Source organism: Anas acuta, chromosome 1, assembly GCF_963932015.1.
Source record: "Anas acuta chromosome 1, bAnaAcu1.1, whole genome shotgun sequence".
In the NCBI taxonomy this organism is placed as follows: domain Eukaryota; kingdom Metazoa; phylum Chordata; class Aves; order Anseriformes; family Anatidae; genus Anas; species Anas acuta.
This window is the reverse complement of record NC_088979.1, coordinates 95,543,339-95,562,953: the sequence shown is the minus strand read 5'-3', so window position 1 is coordinate 95,562,953 and position 19,615 is coordinate 95,543,339. Positions and strand designations below refer to the sequence as shown.

Sequence of the window (19,615 nt, the reverse complement as noted above, 5' to 3'; positions counted from 1 at the left end):
AGTTTAGGAACATGACAGAAGGGAGCCTGCAGCTTTTTGAGGGTGCCAACACATTCAAACACATCCCAGAACAAGATTTAAGCTCAGACACATGGGGTTTTAGGATTACTGGTGTCCAGCAAACTGACTCGCTTTCCCTTTTCCCATCTACTCAACCCCTTCTGTGGGGCAAAAGTGAACACTCACGCGCTTCAAAACTTAAAAGATGTGGGCTAAAAGCTGGGAGGAGAGGGGAAATCTTTGCACCAGGTTAACAGGTAGGCCAGTCATTTGCAAAGAAAATGTCCAGATCCCGACTCTTTATGCATGCTGAAAATCCCTCGTCTGGACAACGGAAGGTTTAACGTTGTTTCTCTATCACTTTCAGGCCCTTTACCCACATCAATTTGTGTAGGGATTTAACAATCTCACTTCTTTCACTGCACCAATCTGTGCAAGAAAGGCCAAGGCTGTGTGTAATGCCTGCATGGCTGCAGTAACATCTGTTTCGTCACCCCTATTTAGCAACCATCCCATGTTGTGCATGCATTGCCTGCTAGACTCGGCGCCTACCAAAAACTTCCCCGGGGATCCCCTGCTCTCCGGAGGCTAAAGTTTACTGAGACACAGTAATCCATGAGGTGGTAGCGATTCTTCGTTCTTTTGCAGCAAGCAGAGCTCCTACACATCATCCTTCTCCCTGAGTACTAAGGCAACGGCGACTGCTACTGGGACAAAATAAATGTAGCTACTTTGCCAGTCTGCTGCAGCCCTGACATGATCTTTTTTATTATTTCGATAATTCTATGTTACATCTGTGTTACTTAGCCAGGAGACAAAGCAAAAAGGGAAAAAGATCATGTTCATTTCATTTGATGTGTGGACCAAGAATAATTGCCGTCAATACTGATTAACCCTTGGGGACACTGCTGAATTTAAAACCTGCAGACTGTGAAATCCCAGCTGATACACGCTCTGCTTTCAGCAGCACTCATTACATGTTTCTATGTTTATTTTTATCTGAGAAAACTGTGAAACTAATGGTCCCACACTGGGAATAATATGTTATCATATGCTGCAGGGTTGTGCAGTTTCTGCAGCTTGCTACCCCTCCCAGGCGCTAATCAATGACTGAGTATTTGGGGGGAAAAAAAATGTTTCTTGAAGTTTTTCAAATCCTCAGAAAGCACTTGATGGTCTTCTAGTTCAGTGTTATTTGTGCTGTAACACACTTCAAGTTTTTAATGAATATAAATCACCAGAGACCAAATTCTGCACCACCCCACTGCAGACCCTACTGGGTTAATTGACTTCACAGAGGTGGCATGAATTCACGCAGAACTTGGTTTAACCACTCATACCCACATAGCTTTAGTTATTGCACTACAGGCAGTGAAACTATGGGCCAGGCACCAAACTCATTGTGAGTGCAAAATCCTGTCCTTACTCAGTTATGTGATATACCCGGGTATCAAAACCTACCACAGTCATTTTAATAAAGGTGACAATTTGGTGGTAATACTAGCCAGACGAATGAATTCTCAGCAATTTGTCTTCCAATTCACATGTTTTAAAATGTAATTTTCCACATGTAGCTTATATTTAAAATGTACAAAAAAATACCTTCACACGATTACTACTAGCAGTGTTATTACTAAAAGTAGATCAGGATTTATTCTGTACTACACACTTAGAGTAATATGCAGTGAGATGTGAAAAATTCACCTGTCATCACACAGAGGAAAAAAATGGCAACTTTTTTCCAAGGCTTGCACTTCAGAGATCACGATCTTTAGGCAGGGAGGCACAGTACTCCTGAAATGTACAATTAACACTGAGATGTGTCCACATCTTCCCAACCATGCTAAGTGTCCAGTCTAGAAGTATAACAGCGGACTGCCATCGTGCCAGGGCAAGCACCGTTTCCTTCCCCCCATCTGGGCAGTATATGCATGGTCCTACTCCTCTAGCACCCCCTGTGCTAGAATTAATCCTGAATAAACCATACTGTATTTGTTTCTGACTTTCTTTTTAATCCCTGCCTACGCCTTCAGCCAACATCTCCCAGCAGGTATGAGATGTATTTCAAAGCACTCCGTTTTTCATAAGAGCATCGCGCCGGCTGCCACAGCTGCAGCCAGGACCCAGCACCACAGGCATTGCTCCCTGGCTGATTTAGGATGGGCTGGCACCTCGGTGCTGCCAGGTACTGTGCACACAAGTGAGCAGACACAGGAGGACAGTGAGTGCCCCTGTTCCTCTCCCCACTGCTTCCCTTCCTTTCTGCAATGCCACTGTGCAGGGTCTCATTTAATGCTGCATTTAACACAGCAAGCCTGTAGATAGAGCATGGGGGCATAGGAAAGTGTTACCTAGCATGCTCTTTTCTCTTCTTATCTGTCATTTAAAGTTACACAGAAATGTACCCATACTGTTGCTCACACAGCCTAGGTGGAAGTTTACAATACTGATTAGCCAACCAGAAATGAAAGTTATCCTATTCTCTGTTTTCAAATACAAACCATATTTTAGAGAGCACACAGAACTTCCTGTAAAGCGGAAAAACGGATTTCAATCTTTGTTTCCTCCTTTTGATCCAGACAAAGAGCACAGGGCAGATTTTGAGGTGAAAAGTATTTACTAGACAGCAGGGAGTCACCATTCCTCTTCCACGTTTCCCTTGTCTAAGGAGAGAAGTACAACATAATGTTCCCACTTGTGATTCTCTACATCAATGATGTAGAGATCAAATTAAATTTTGCTGATCGTGGTATGCAAAGATTAAATCTGGCATCTGCCATTCCCCCTGAGACAATGATCAAGGTTATTTAAGGCAGCAGTTTCAAGAGAAAAGTTTTCAGGTTCTCTAAAATAAATAATGTTGAGAGAGAGTATTTGTCATTTCTGCTACAGACACATCTAGAAATCCCAGCTAAGGGCCACACATCAGCGGTAGTCACTTTTTTTACATCTTTATGTTCAGTAAAAGCTACCTTTACCTAAAGAGAGCTCATTACCTAAATGACTCACAACACAAAGCAGGCAGGATGCAGTGCAAGGCACATGAGGCAGAGAAAGCAGAACCTGTACAGCAAGGACCTATACACCACAGGTGTAAAGCTACATATACACCACAGGTGTAGAGGCTTAGGCAAGAAGACCTAATGGGCAATCCATTTTTTGCAGGCATGAAACAGAAATTATCCCTGTGTAGGTGAAATGCCACAAGATTAATATATCATTGTTTCACACATCTTGACATGCCTGCAGATTTTATTTATTCTATACGGCAGCAGCGTGCAGGAGCTCTGTTATATTCCTGCAGCCTTTATGCCTGTTAGGTTCCTGTGGCTCACCCCACCAGAAATGTAGGGTGTCCTGGAGACATTCAAAACTGGAATTGGGTCTGAAGCAATCTTTGCAGAAATAAAAGATTCCCCAGTAAAAAGGAGAAATATCTGACCAGTGTGCCAAGCCTACAAAGGGGCACATTTGCCCCTACGAGAGGGCCAAATTCAGAAATTTGTCTGTATATGACAATCTGAGTCAAAACACAGAAGTGGTAAGAGCTGACTGAAATGAGTCATTTTTAAGGTTCTGAAGTAATACCGGAAACCTACTGTCTCTCTTCTTGCACAGAAAAATCTTTCAAAACAAATAAGCATAAGTATCTTTTCCAGAGATGTACACAGAAATCACACCTCTCTCCCACCAACACATATGAAAAGCACGTGACGCATGGCAAAGCATGTGATCAACACAAGAAGACTGCTTACAGATGGGTATGAACAACAACAAAAATAACAACAAGGTCTTATTATAAGTGTGTTTGCCCATCATATGCTGGAAGGTCTAATAAAGTACCTTTTACTTCTGCTAAGGGAAGTCTCAGTCTTCCAAAGCGTTCATGAAGCAGATCTGTAGAATTATATGAACATGAAAACTATGAGCATAAACAGCTGCATACCTAATTTTAGTGGAAGTACTTTCTAAGACTTCCGAAATACTCAGTCTTTTCCAACACTTTTCCTGGAGAAACAGCATCACCTTCAGGCCAAAAAAGATCACATTCCGATTTTGTTAGCCAGGAAAGACTTAAAAATTACTTCTCAAGTCTTGCATGATTTTTGTTTATTTCTGATCCTAGATGGAAAAACACAAACATATAAAATTTTTTATTGGGCTGTACACGGTTACTATTATTTTTAAAGGGGGTGGTCTCTCCTAGTTTTGGATCCACCAAGGTTTCAGAACAATCTGCACACTTGGGCTCATAACAAAATGATATTAGCAAAAACAGAAATACAATTTAATATAAATAGATGTGTCAGGTGTAAATAACCAGGGAAAGTTATATAAAGGTGTCCTGGAAGCTGTGCAGCAGTGTTCTCCCTAGCAAAACCACTAAACCAGGTTCACCAGCACGAATGCTGACAGTAAATACAGCAAAACAAAGGCAGGTTCTCATCACTTTATACTAGTTTTCATTAATTCCCAGCATTTTTATACTGAATGAACCCCTGCCTGTATAATCAGCCCTAACTAGACATGTTGGGAGTGCCACGGAGCCACTAGCAAACAGTGAACCTGTTGCACTGGATCTGCTATATGCCATTTTCAAAAAGTTTCCTTGGAAATGCTTTCCAAGGGCTTTTTCAGGCTGGTGTCTTCAGCAGAGGCTCAGCAGTATCACCTCTCCCCATGTTTTACCACTTGAGCTAGATTCCAGCTATTCTGCAACACGGGGTCTTGCCTTTAGGGCTTCAATGAAAGACAATGAATGATAGGAAAAAAGGGAAAGGGAGGTGTAAAGAGGTAAAAAAGTGCAGATAAATATCAGAGTCTTCACCACAAAGGGCTGAGAGACCAAGAGAGTAAATTCATCTCATGTGCGGGAAAGAACAACAGTTTCAGAGAACTTCTGCAAAAATGGCAGAGAATTAGAAAGAGAGTTCACTAAATACAACGCTGAAAAAAAAAAAAAAAAACATTAAAGAAAAAAGGTCACAGGCAAATCATGGAGGTTTGTTGTTGTTGTTGTTGTTTTTTAAAGAAAAAAATGTGTGGTAGAAATAAGTGAAATAAGAACAGAATAAAAATAAAGAGTTTAGAAGATCTTTATGTTTGGAGAAGCAGGAGCTGAGCGAACCACATAATGATATTATTAAGATTCGGACTGTCTGTCCACTTTTCTTTCCAGATTCTGCTTCCAGGTAAACATCCTGTCCTTTAAAAAGTTAGTTTAGAACTAGAATTTTTGAACTTTGAATACTTGGGCATTGCCAAGAACCCTTCAGAAATAGAAATCATGAAAGAAGTAATGGTGCCACATATATCACTTGCCCCATGAGACAAACGCATGCACAGACATACAGCAAGTTCGGCCTTTTTTGAGATTTTATTCAGAATCTTAGATCTCAGTGTTATTGCTTCATGCAGTAAAACAGGGAAGAACTATCTTGACTGCTTTTAAGCTGTCTGTGGGTTAAAGCAGTGTAGGTATCTAGCCAGAAACTGTGGAAGCCTTGTAGAAGCCTGAAGGGTGGTTATGGTAAATCTCAGGTTTGCTTTACCTAGTGTAGCTTAAAGTGCAGCATGACCCCACACCAGCCACCAAACAACACCCCAAATCACATGTTTCCACCAGCAAATACCCAGAGCTCAGCGGCCTGGGAGGTTTAGCTGGTGATGCTGTAGGCGTGGAGGGACGTGGCTGCTAACTGGCAATGCTTTCTCACCCTTCTCAGGTAAGTACCAAGATTTTTTTTTTTTAGTAAATAGCTTGATGAGGGCTATATTTAACGCCACCTCACTTCGGTTTTAGCTATGAGAACACACTGGTGTGGAGGACGCCACATCTGCTGAGGCAGATATCTATGAAGCGCTCAGCAGCAGCAGCGCACTGAGGTCATGAGTGAAAAAGGGAACCAGCGGGAGCCGTTGCGGCTCTCCATGAAGGTTTACTTCATGATTGCAAAAACTGGTAATAATCAAAGAGAAGGAACCAAAAAAAAAAAAAAATCAAAGAGCCGAATGAAACATTCATGAATAGAAACCGAAACGAGCCGAGCCCTCGAGTGCCCGGCAAGCGGTGCCTGAGGCCGCCCAGGGGAACTGGCCAGGGGTGGCGGAGCGGGACACGACCTCCGGCCCCGAGGCGGGCAGGACCCCCCTCAGCCACCCCAAACGCCATGACGGCGGCACCCCCGGCCCGTTAATCGGCCGGGAAGGGGCGGGCCAACACTGAGGGGGCGTTTCCAGGCGCTCGCCCAGCGCCGGGCCCGCCGCCATTTCGCGCTGCGCCCTCGCCGAGCCGGCCTGGGGGCTGTGGGGGGCCCCGCGGGGATGGCGCCCGCGGCCGGGGGGCGCCCCCAGGTAACGTCGCCCCCCCGGCAGGGCAGGGCAGGGCAGGGCAGGGCACACAGCTGTGTGGGGGTACGCGGGGAGGGTAACGCGGGGGTGCTGTGGGGGTAGGAGGGGGTGAGTGAGGGGGTTTCCAATTTATTGGAGACTTCCCAATAATTTATTTATTTATTTTATTCTTTCCCAAATTGGAAGCGTCCACCTCAAAGCCACCCGGCCTGACCTCAAGCTAAGGACAAGCTGCTGCTGCTGCTGCTGCTGCAGGTGAGGTGGCAGCGCCAAGCGGGCTTGTGGAAGCGCTGGAGGCTGCGGGCAGCACGCAGGGGTACCCAGCTGAGTTACCAGGTGGGTGGGCTAGGAGCTGAGTGAGGTGAGGTGAGGTGAGTGGGGCTGGGCTCACAGGGCATTTCCATGGCTTCCCTCCAAGGGCTGGGGAGGCTCTGAGGCAGAAGGGTGAGAAAAGCAGAGTCTAGAGTCCTGACAGGAATGGGTTTCCCCTTAAATGTCCACCGTCATTGATAAACTTGTAGGGGACGTGTAGGTTTAGATGCCTGTGCAAACTCAAAGAGAAACACGTTTGGTCACATCTGGCTTACATATTCTAAGCTGCCGAACCGCAGAATACATAAGAAATACCAAAAAACAGATCTTGCAGGTGTTCTTTCAAGTGACTGTGATAGTACCGTTGTCTTCTGCGTTGACTTCTGGACGAATCTGGTTATCTTGTTGAAAGTAGAAAGTTGATTTATTTTTTTTTTTTGTACTTGTGTAATTTGTAAACTTGATCTGAATGTCAAATCATTATTTTTTTCTGTGCCACTAGTGTCAAAGCTAAATGGGCTTGATAGATATTGGTGACTCAATCACCTTCTAGCTTGCTCTTATAAGTGATGAACTTTACTTAAAGATTGCATAACTAGTAAGTCATAGCTTCTTTTGCTTCATTCTTAATTTGGATTGAAAAGGGGAAAACAAGCATTTTATATCTCTGAAATATTCTTCATGCTTTAATGAATAAAAAAAAATGAAGTGAGAAAGAACGTTCTCTTCATCTCTTGAAGAGTTCATTACTTTGCAATTATGATTATCAGTTGCACAGATATGGGTTCTTAACACTTAATTCAGTAACTTCCTCTAGTCATGCTGAAGCTTTGAGCAGAGAAGGAGTTACATCTCAGATAAATCAGATACATTTAAAATACTGTGTTGAGTTTGACCATATTATGATTCAGTACAATTTTAAATTTTAAGCTGTTTGTTTTGCGGAGAAAATCGGTTTAAAAAAATCAGTTTAAATTCAAAAACAATTTATTGTGTTAAAGTTGGAGAAGAAGGTTTTTTCCAAAGACTTATACCCATTCTCAGCTATCTGTAGATTCACAGTTGTACCTTAGTACTTTGCCTTTAAATCAAAAAACAATTCCTGCAAATATGAATATGATGAGAGTAGCAGAGTAAAATAACAACACCTAGAAAAGGCCTATTAAAATATTGCCTAATGTATTAAAAACTCTAACAAACCTTAATAACTTCCTTCAAATTTAATCATTGTGGTTTTTGTTCTAACCTTTCTATCTACCTTCTTTCTGGAAACATTTTTTCGACAGTGATGAGTTCTTATAATGTTTCAAATAAAGGCAAGTGATCTTTATCTTAACTGTATTTTATAAATTAGAATCAATGGCTTAGAATTTTCTAATGCTATCTTCATGCAAAATCAATACTAATAGTCATACAATGCTTTAGGTATTTATTTAAAATGGTAAGAGCACTTACCATGAGGGACTGGGGAGGGAAGTACTATTGTCATAAAACTATCTGTTTTGAGCATCATCCCCTAGGATGATAGTAGCAACTGTGTGCATGCCTCTCCCCCAACGCACTGAAGAGGTTAAAATAATTATTTGAACATATATCTGCTTTTATGTACAAGTCATTCACCAATATGATTTGCTGAATGTGATTGTTTTTAATGTATTTGCAGGTATGGAAGCAAAATGTTTATTTTACAATCAGTAAGCTGTATTTCTTAATCACTATGGAAACACTGATGGGTGGACCACTGCGTTTTTACCAATTTGGTAAGTTGCTTGTGCTTTTACACTGTAGGAGAGGTAGTTCTGGTGATTTTTCACTAGCAGCCCTCCCAAGTCACTGAATTAAGATACCATTAAGTTATTATAGAGCTCTCCCTGGAATAACTCACAGAATCATTATTGTAGGGTATTTTATTCTGTATACTCTATTCTAAAAATAAACGAGATTTCTCCATTAAAAAAAAAAAAAAAAACCTTTGAAACAGTATGCTCTAAAAATCAGGTAAACTCTTAGTTGGATACTTTGTCATTTCTTGTCCTAACTTTTTTTCATGACTCCTCAGTTTCTGGGTTAGTAAACACTGCAAACATAGTTTGTTGGCTGGACTCTAATTGTAGTGGGAAACTGTTCTGATAGAATTGTTTAATTCTGTGAAAAGGACAAGATGATGATGAAGATTCCCTCTTCATTTTACTTTTTCACCTTTGTTTCTGCAGCCTTAAGTTTACTGCAGTTATTTTGTGTAACATTTTTTTCCTGTGTGTATCTCTTATGCCAGCAGTTTGTGCTTGTTGAAACAAAGTTACTAAAGCAATTTGAACTCTAGATGAACTAGATTTGAGAGGGGAAAGGTATTTAAAAATACAGAGAACTCCTTCAGCAAGACACCTGACACACATAAGGTGGCTAGGGTAAGAAAGGATCTCAAAAGATTGCATCTACTAATCCAAAGAGCTTGCTGTATGGAAGTGTCATTACTAGAGCCTGTACACTGACACTGTTTGACAGAGCAGCAGTATCATCAATGTGCTAAAGACTGTGTGACTACAAATCTGAGCTTGTGTTCAGGTGAAGAACAATAACCATTAAGGTATTGCTTTGTTATTCATACCCCTTGGTTATGTTTTATATGTAGGTGATCTGTTGCTGTATTGCAAGAAAGCAGTTCTAGTTTTAATGGCACTTCTCTAAGGGGTATTTATTATTCAGTAGTGAGTAATGTAGAAGATCATGTGCAAAATAAGTCATATAAGAGGTGTTTGTGGTCTGTATGGTAAAATGAAGCTAGAGAGAGAAGCTCTTCTGAGAATTCTTCTGAGAGATTCTCTTCTGAGAATATATATATTTGCTGCATGTGCAACTTCAGTGAGTTGCTTAATCTCTTTGCATCTAATTTCAGAATGGATATAGAGAGCATATTTTAATACTTGCAAGATAAGATGTTAAGGCAGTAGTAATTAACAGTTCAACAGAAGTAGCGGGCTAGTGGTATTTTGGGCATTGTCGTGTTGTTGGAGAGGAGCTTAGGTGTCAAAACAAACGAGATCATGTTGAATAATTCAAGGGAAAAATGCTGAAGTAATTTTGCAGATATTTCCAGGGAGTTCCTCTAAAGCGTGGGAAAAAAACATGGTTGTTTGAAATCTAACTGATGACTTTCTTGGACACGGCGTATGAGAGTGAGCATCTCGTCCTAAGAGGATAGGCCCCGAAATGACTTTAAAATGAAAACAGGAAGTTAAAACAGGAAAGCAGAAGAGAGCTAAAGTATCTTGCAAAAGAGTTAGAAGAGTCAGAACAATCATTTCAAGAATGTCTCCGAGTGCCATGCTGAAAAGATACAAACGATGCAAGACTGGGTTGGCCTCTGGATATAACTAGAATCTGCATGAGAGGGCAGTCCCGCACAGAGGTTATATGAGAAGATGTGGCGGTCTCTAGGATGTCAGGGTTTGCCAGAAGGTTCAAGAGATCGCTCAGACAGTAGGCCCAACTGACAGGTCGAGTACAGTTTTAACTACGTCTTGTGAGAAAAGTAAAAGTGTTGCAGTATCTGTTGGTTTTTTTTGTCTCTTCTTTTCCAGGCAGAGAACAGAATGGTGTAGAAAGAGCTAGAAACACCCACAGGGTAACGTTACAGAACAGGACACAAACCTAAGTTTGGGAAGGTGCCATGGTTTTGGCTGGGATAGAGTTAATTTTCTTCAAAGAGAATTGTGTGACACTTTGGTTTGGATTTTTGATGACAGTAGTGGTGATGTTTTAGTTGCTGCAGAGCAGCTCTTACACAGGGACAAGGATTTATTTGCTTCTCATGCTGCCCTGCCAGCAACCAGGCTGGGGGTGCACCAGGAGCTGGGGGGGTCACAGCCAGGACAGCTGGCCCAGACTGCCCAAAGGGATGTCCCACCTCACAGGCATCAGGCTCAGCAATAAAACTGGGGGAAAGAAGGAAAAAGGGGGGCACATCTGGGGTGATGGCCTTTGTATTCCCAAGAAACCATTAGGCGCGATGAGCACCTCTTTCCTGGAGGTGTCTGAATGTCTGCGTGCCCATGGGAAGTAGGGAATGAATTCCCTGTTTCACTTTGTTTTTTGTTGTTTTTTTTTTGTGCAGCTTTTGCTTTACCTAGCAAACTGATGTTATCTCAATCCATGAGTTCTCACACTTTTACCTTTCTGATTCTCTCCCCCATCTCACCTGGAGAGAGTGAGCGAGCGGCTGGATGCTACTGAGCTGCCTGCCAGGGTTAAACCAAAACTGAAGGAGGGGCAACTGGACTAGAAAGGAAATCAGAGGAGTTAAATGACTGAAAACAGTGCATTGTATACCAGTACTGCAGCGCTGAGGATTCGCCACATTTAGCAAAGAAGGACATATGGCCTTCATTACTGAAGATGATTCAGTAATGTTTTTCAAGCAGTGGTAGCTATCTTATTCCAGTAAAGTTGTAAGATTCTTGTCCTAATGTACAGTGGTATTTACAAGAGAGTAAGCTACCTACAATACAGTCAGGATCCTCTAAGTGTGGAATAAGAACATCTTAAATAGGTTTATTTTGAACTGAATCTTGAAGCTCTTTTGGCATAGATCAGTGTGAGCCTGAACCACAGGGTAGTTATCAAAGAATTAGCTCCTAGGAGCCTTGAGGTAATGATACTGATTGGAGAATCCTGTACTCTGGGAAAAGGAAGAAATTGAAAAGGAAGATGTGAAAGAGAGAACCCAGTAGCATACAAAGTTGAGTGAAGGGACTGCATGAACACTTCAGCTGAGGGAACACTTAGAATTGTCTCTGACTGTTGTGAATTAATATTGCCAATAGGAAACTAATAATCAGATATTGCAGACATGCAAATTCACTATTATGTGGTTTCATTTTCCAGCGTACATCATCTGTATTCTGTGTGCAGCTTGTTGCAGCAGCATGCCTGGTAAGAAGTTTCTATTGTCTTTCAAATGCTTTTCCTAATACAGTTCAGGAGACTTACATGTTCTTATCAGGCATCATTTTACAATTTTATGCTTCTTGAAGAAAGAACTTCTTAGAAATAAAATATGGGAGGGCAGTCCTTTGCGTTGTGTCTTCTGTTGTGCTGAACTCTATTCTGTTCTATGGTTGCTTTATCTGGGGGCTAATTTTGGTTTTCTCTAATCAGGATTATTGATTAGAGTTGTTGCAATCTCAAATGGGTTTGCCATTCATATTGATGATATTAATGGGTTGTTGTTGTGTGTTGTTTTTTTTCCCCCTTCCTTTTCTAGAAAGGTTTCCAGAAGGGCCACCTTTCGAACCAAAAATGGAATCTCACAACTTCGAACACATTTTGTCCTGGCAGGCAGTAACTGACCCAAATGTGACAGCTCACTATCGTGTACTGTACCGTGACGGCAGGCAAGTCTCACTTCATATAAGACACAAATTTTTCTTTTAAAGTTTAGGAGTTCAAAATATTCGGCATGAGGTTTTCTTCGTTGCCTGTTTTTCCACTCCCCGAAGATGTTTTCTTATACTGGAGACTCCAAATAGATTATTTTAGACTTTTATTTACTATATATTTTGATTTACAGGAACGAGATGATTGCACAAAACTGTTCATATATTGAACACCTCTCCTGTAACCTAACAGAGGATTTTAAAAATATATCTTCTGAGTATTCCGTATGTGTTCAGAGCTTTGTAGGAACAAAAGTATTCACTTCTTCTGAACTTCGTTTTGTGCCACATACTGACAGTAAGTTCTCTGCATTTGTTCATTTTAGTTTTTATTCCTAGTTATGCATAAATGATGCTCTGCTAGCTTTGCAGTACGGCATTACAAACTAACCTGGCTGGCAGTTTTAGGTGTAGGGGAAGAGCGATTTACCTGTTGTTTCATCAACCTAGTCTTTTCCTTGCTTCTGAAAGAAAATGCTTAGCAGTGACATCTAATGCCAGAGGCAGCATCGCCCTTACCTGTGCTTAGTATTTCATTTGGAATTAACAGAGACTGAGCAAATTCTGTTTTTGAGAGCTGAATAATTAAAGTGATGCTGAGACTGAAGTTACTGATGATGTTTTTTTTGTAACTAAAAATAACTGAAGGATTTGAGAACATCCCTCAGAGACAGAGGTCCTTAGTGTTTCAGTGGTTAAGTTAACAAAGAGGATCAGAAGATGCGTTGACCACTACTTAATACAATGGCAGGCTTCTTGAGTCTTGGGGGGAGAAACAGAACAACAACAAAAACATAACAGCCTGCTCTGACTGGGAGCTGAAGCTAGACCGAATTACCAAGTGCGCTGATTGACTGCCTGTCACTGGCAACTTGGAAATTGAAACTGGATGTTCTGCTAGTAGCTCTCTGGTTCATACTATAAGCATTCAAGTGAAGCCATGGTTTTCATGGCACAGGACTTGGATGAAGCCCTCCATCTTCACCCTGTAGTGCCTCTTTTTACAATACTTGGGCAGGAAAGAAACAATATTCTGAGATGTTTCCCTGCTGGATACAGTTGATGTTTACAGTCTAATAGCTCCATGGAATCTCACTTCTTTTGGCAGTTGGATTTGAGCAAAGGCCCAGAGGCTTAATATAAGAAGGAGCCAAGAGAACAACCACATTTAACTAGAAAAAAATTTAATACTTATTTCTAACTTAAACCAAATGATGGGAAAAGAGTAAGTCTGTAACTGGTCTGAAATGTGTTTTCCCATGTGGGGGTCGGTAAAAGCTTGTGTTTGTTCAAGTATTAAACTTTTTTTCCCTACCCCATTCCATTCTTTCAGGAACAGAAATAATTGGCAAAAATGTATTGCTTTTTCTGAATTTTGCTAGCAATGTGGTCTACACGTTGACCAAAATGTACATGCTTCTGGGCAAAACAAAACTGAAATCCAAACTATCTTTTTTTTTTTTTTCCCATATTGTGTTGTATACAAATTGAGTCTTACAGAGATAATGTTGAGAAGTGGTATGAGAACAAACTTACTTCTTTCCTATGTTGGAGGAAAGAAGATCTTAGAGGAACTTCCATACTGAATCAAATCTAGTCTTGCTGGATGTGTAGTTTTGGAGGGCAGACACTCAGTGTACAGATCTCTTCAAACGTGTTCTAAGGAACGAAATTCAAGAGGTTACTTTAAACTCAAAGGCAGTCTTACAGAACGTAATCGTTCCAACTGTTGTCAGGAGAGTGTTCATCTTCCAAGAGTCGGACCTGTAGCCTTCCTTGCACCTGGTATAAGTATGTGCAGGACCACACACCACCAAATTTCTACAGGCATTCCTTCCTTCCAGTGACTAAAAAATGACGAGCAAGAAAGTAGTCAGCTTTTCCTAAACATTAACCTCAGCTTTCCTCTCAAATAGATAAAAAAGTGCATTTCTCTGTGGAGCTGAAGCGACCTTTCTTTCTCTGTCATGTCTTCTTCCCTCCCCTACTAATTGCTGCTCATTGTTTTCATAGTCTAGCCATGTCGCCAAGCTATCTTTTCCCACAAAACTTAAATGTTGCAAGGCCTTGTGGGTCTATATCAGTGACACACTCCGGAATTTGATTAGTCAGCTGTACATAGCGTATGTTTCTTTTTCTTTTTTTTTTAATAGCACGGCTGGGACCACCAGAAGTTAATATCAGTTCTTGTCTAAGCTGCATAAATGTCACCGTAAAGCTGCCAACCCCTCACTTAAGGAATAATGAGAAGCTGGTGTCTTTAGTTGATATATATGAAGAGATTGAGTATTATATAACAGTGAAAACACCTGACAGAGAGCATAAGGTAAAGAACTTTTATTTCTGTATTTCTTGTCTAATGCACAAATAGAAAGCTTAAAATGGCTCTAGTGGTCAGCAGACTTACAGAATGTATGAATAGAAGATACTTAGAAGAAAATAGAATCATGACTTCCTTTTACTGCAGATAAGCAGGCGTAGAAGAGGAGTGTTAGTTGTCCCGTATCCTTACTTGAAATAAAGTGTGGGGCACTGGCTTTCTGTGAAGCCAAGGGAGAAAGACTTCAGCAGAAACTACCAGCAGTTGTAGTTTCCTCTGCACAGCTGATCAGGAAATATGTTCAGCAAACAGTTCAATAGTTCTCTGACAAACTGAAAAAGTATATCTAGTTAGATCCAGAACAGGTAGTTTCAGAAACTGTTTTTTCTTCATTTTATTGTATGCTGCAATAGGGAGGTAGATAGGCATGATTAGAACTTAAAATGAGCTTCACAAAAACAGAGAAATAAAATAATAGGGAGCTCATTCAGGAAGGACCAATGCAGGGTATATCACTTAGGAATAACTGTCTGCATAATAAGCAAGATGTTAACAGCTACACAGGCAGCAGTTTTGCCAGAAAGGATGAGAGCATTCTGGATTATTACAAGCTAAATATGACTCATTTTGCTGAGGGGGAGGAAGAGGGGAAAAAAGGGGCATATTTCTCACCTTCCCAGTACTTGGAAAGCACACTTACCTTGCTCCAGTTCAGAAAAGACATGGGCCAGGCTCTAGAGGTAGAGTGGCAGGATCCAGAAAGGAAGAGTGAGGACTGTGGGAGCAAACCTGAGCCGTGACTCATGAAGAAATGCTGTAATAATAGGGGATGGCTTAGTGTAAACAAGCAAAGTACAGTTAGAGGCCACAGTCTCTGTGTGCAAACATTTACTGGAGAAACAGAGGAAACAGCACATCCACTGTGGCTGCGACCAAAAAGAGTGAAGTGAAATTGGCAGTTGTGCAGTCCTTAGGTGAAGCATCAAGAAAGACAATACTGAGGCTGGCAAAGCACTGGAATGAGTTGCCTAAGTGTATACTCCATGCATTGGAAGTTTTTAGGCAATGATTAGGCATCTTAGTATCAGCTAGAACTAGAGATGAAGTGATTGTCTAGATAAAATGCTGAGTTACTGTATCAGTGTATCCAGTTTCATGTCTTACAGCGGTATCTCTCTGAAATAGCCAGGTTTTATTGGTGGCTTGGATCCTCTTTGTAGGCAAATAGTTAACTTTCTAAAACATTGTCTTTCATGGTAGATGCCACTTGAGACAACCACTAAAGAAACTTTCAGTACTGTCATTAGAGAACTGAATCCAAATACAAACTACTGTGTGTCCGTTACGGTCTCCGCATCTCTGAACAAACATTCCACCTCATCAGACTGGAAATGTGCAACTGCAGGCTCTGTAGCTCAACAAGGTAACTGTTATACTGCAGGAACGGGTTGTCTGTCTTGATTGTGCCAGTGTTTTATTTTTATGTAGGAAGATTTGCAGGTTAATTCTCAAAGTACGAAGAGAGCAAGTTCCTTCCAAGTGATAAACATTATGGGGATTCATAAGGGAAATATAAAAATGCATCCACCTTGGGGCTACAAATTTACTGTTGACCCCGTGAACCACGCAAATCTGCACCAACTACATAAATAGATATCAAAGATGGTGTAACTTCTTTTTTAATTCCTGAATCTAACTTGAGATTTGGTCTCATTTTGACCTTGAACCAGATAACCTGTAGAAGTCCCTGCTATCCAAAATTATTCTGATATTCAAAGTAGCTGTTCTGAATTTGAAAGATGAAATGTGATGATTGAAAACTTCATTCATGATTGCTTGTTTGTCTTTTCACTTGCAGGTTATTACAGTGCTTCATTTGCAAGTGCTATATGTTTTGCACTGGTGTTAGGTATTGTCCTGAAGTGTATGCATTGGGGAGGCTATATTCTTCAGAAAAAATCACTTCCTCGTACCTTGGTATGTAATTTTTATACTTAACCTTCCTGGTTGGAAGCAGGAAGCTTACAATACGAAATTTCTATTTATGTACATTAGGTACCAGTTATTTAAGTGCTTAGAATGTTTTTATTTGCAGCTTGATTGTGTCAAAGATAATCTTGACAATTAAAAACAAAGCTAATAAATCTTATCCGTTCTGTAGAACAAATATTCAGTCTCTTTGAAAACCATTTGTTTCTACTCTAGAGACAAGTTGAGACAGGCAGCATTGAAGGGGAGAGATGCACACACAGTAACCTTAAATGAACTCTTCATGCTTCACAGAAGCAGACCAGGTTCTACAGTGAAGCACCCAGCATAGGACAATTTACCCCTTGCCCTTTGAAAATTACCTAATACATGTAAATCCTTCCTGCAGCAGACACTTCTTCCTCTATATCTGAGCCAGGGCAATAACTCCAGAACGAAAAACTTACTCCAGTTTTTAGGTAAAATGCACAAGGATGAAAAATGTTATTCACCAAGAAATATGCTTTGAAAACTTGGTATCCACTGCTCCTTTGTAAAGCAGTTTCTGGTGCACTTTGCCTGTGTTACTTCACTCTACAGCATCCTACTCACTAGGAACAAATCCAATTTGCCCTATAATTGATTCAATTTTTTATTACTCCAGTAAGTAGATAACTCCCTGAAGATTTCAGGATTGCTTAGCCAGCTCCCTGGATGCTGGATGTGTTCAAGGGCATTTGAGAGATTCTACAACTGGAAAAAAAAAATCATTAAATTTGCCTTCAAGGTTTTCTCCTTATCACATTTCCTTAGGAAACCAAGCTAAAAAGACAAAAAGGAACTTTTAAGTCCCAGTTTATTTGGGCACATTGTGCCTGCGATGGTACATTAAAATGGTCTAGAGCTGCGGGGTTTGGTCGCATTTTCCCCAAAAGATGGACCAGTTATTTAAGCCTTCTCTCTGTAGAAGAGTCAAGGTTACTGCTCTAAAACACTTCTTCTAAAGCTGCTCTTCATGGTTATTGCCCAGAAAAGGAGGCAAGGAGAACATATGAGAAATGCTAGAAGTAGAAGTTTAGCAGCCTGGTCAGACAGCCAAATCTGAGCAGCTGTTGAAAATATGCTTTGAGGAAGCAGTCTTGTTGCGTGGTGTTGTTCCAGAAAAGCAGTCTTGAAGCATGTTGTTTCTCAAGAAAACTGAGTCTGAGTTGTGACATCAGTGGTAGCTTCTCAATCACAGGAGTCATGCTCTTGACTAAAATCAGATATACCTTGTGGGTCACCAGCTTTCAAGTTCATATGTATCTAGCATCATAGATTAGGATACAGTCATCTGCAGATACCTCACTGCCTGAAAAGTATCCTACTTGTTAGTTGCAGATTTTGGGACCACTTCTTTGGGTAGGTTCATGTCTGTCTAACTTCTGCAGTCTCAGTAATAATTATTACTGTATTCTGTTATAAACAGGAATTGGTGTCTGTTGAGGAATGTTTGAGAATGGAAAACCTCACTGGGGAAAAAAAAAAAAAGGATATTTGTGTTTGAGTTCTGTCAGGATCTGTAGTTGGCATAGATTCTTAGAGATTACCTCTTGTGACCAGGCTGTCATAATCTACCCAAATAAGGGAATTGGATGTAAACAATAACAACAAAAAGAAAAAACATTTCTATGTGTGCAGATTTGGCTGATCTTTTGTTTTGATTTTTTTTTTCCTAATTATTTTTGTTCTTTTAGGTATTCATCGGGGGGACGATACGCTATTCACCTTGTACATTTGTAACTGAAAAAACAGAATCTGTAGAGATCATATATAAAGAGATTAAAAAAAAGGCAGTGGGATCTAGTGTCAGCGATGACAGTGACAGCGATGACAGTGGCAGTGATGACCTAAGTAATCATGACTACACAAGGCGTAATATCGTAAGAACACCTCATTCCTCTGACACGACAGGTGTATTTGTGCAGTGCTCTACAAGTAGCACATGTGATGACGGTAGCAGCCAGGCAAGTGAACATCTGGATGATGACCCAGAAGTTTTTGAAGAGAATGAGATGGACATTGAAAAAGATCAAGACCCAGGCTGCAAGTTACTTCAGCCTTTCCCTGAGGAGAACTGTACCTATTCTTCTAGGTCAAGGAATAATGATTGCTTTACCATAAACTTGAAAAGTGTGCTTCTGGGAATCTCTGAAGACACCATGGACAATTCTACAGCTCTTCTGTCTTCCCAGGGTGACACAGTTGACTGGCAACATAGACATGCTTTTGAATCACAGCTCCCTGATGATACAGAAAGTGTGCAGAAACCACACTGTCTTAACAACTCTCAGGAATGGAAAGATTCATCTAGTTCTTCCAATGAAACTGACTCATCAGATTCAGATACAGACCCAAAAACTGAATACCTAAGAAGATGAATCTGAGGACCACTGTTGTTTTATAACATACAAGTAGATACTGTCCAACTTTATTCTTTCTGGACTGAACATACAGACCTGATCTCTTTGTTTTAGCATTCTGAAAGTATATACTGAAGTACTGAAAATATACAGGACTCATTTTAACAAATATTTCTGTGATATCAGTGTGTGGTTCAGGTGGTATCAAAAACAATTTGGATGTAGCAGAAAAAGGGAGCAGTTACTTCGTTTTGCAATTTGCTGGTGAATTATACCTTTTAGCTGTTACATGGTAAATATCTTCTATAAACTCAAGTGAGGAGTTAGTTTATAGTACAGGGAGATGTGAATGGCCGGTCTCTTAATCAAACCCCGTTTGGTTGTCTTGGGTGTTTTTTTGTTTTGTTTCCCAAGGACTCTGCTACTATTCCTTAGCTTTGTTGATGGGTTACTCTGAAGCCTGTTCTGCTGGGTGGATTGCAGGCATCAGGGTAGTGCTACGTCCCAGTCAGTAAACTGATTTCAAAGTTGTGCAGAGAAGGCCGATAAATGAAATCATGGAGGTGCAGGGAGACAAGGTAAGAATACTCAGTAGCTTGCAAGAGAGTTCGTGTTACTGTGATTCAAGGCATTAAACGTGTCTGTCTCGTATAACTGAATACTATTTTTTAAAATATTTTTTATGATGTTTAAAGGTTACTGGACAGTAAAGTTATTTTATCCTTCATAAAAAGAAAACTTTTCATAAACCTGTCTAAGAATTTTTACTGGTTTTTTTTTTTGGTTTGGTTTGTTGTTTGTGTTTTTGTTTTTTTTTGGGGGGGGGG

The 19,615-nt window shown here is 40.6% G+C and overlaps 1 protein-coding gene across 6 annotated transcripts; it reads left to right on the top strand.

Annotated features, from left to right (window-relative positions):
- Positions 1–5,827: 5,827 nt before the first annotated feature.
- Positions 5,828–19,537, top strand: IFNAR2 (interferon alpha and beta receptor subunit 2). 6 transcript variants are annotated; one of them, XM_068689089.1, is made up of 10 exons: positions 5,828–5,962; positions 6,538–6,606; positions 8,327–8,423; positions 11,548–11,595; positions 11,927–12,056; positions 12,233–12,396; positions 14,252–14,424; positions 15,679–15,841; positions 16,277–16,395; positions 18,123–19,537. In XM_068689089.1, exons 3-10 carry the CDS (start codon positions 8,381–8,383, stop codon positions 18,804–18,806), a joined length of 1,524 nt encoding a protein of 507 aa, XP_068545190.1. In that variant the 5' UTR covers positions 5,828–5,962; positions 6,538–6,606; positions 8,327–8,380; the 3' UTR covers positions 18,807–19,537. The 6 variants fall into 6 exon arrangements, with proteins under 6 accessions (XP_068545190.1, XP_068545182.1, XP_068545196.1 ...); XM_068689081.1 differs by lacking the exon at positions 5,828–5,962 and adding an exon at positions 6,062–6,354 and having other exon boundaries at positions 6,538–6,598; positions 8,325–8,423; XM_068689095.1 differs by lacking the exon at positions 5,828–5,962 and adding an exon at positions 6,062–6,354 and having other exon boundaries at positions 11,931–12,056.
- The last annotated feature ends 78 nt before the right edge of the window (positions 19,538–19,615 follow it).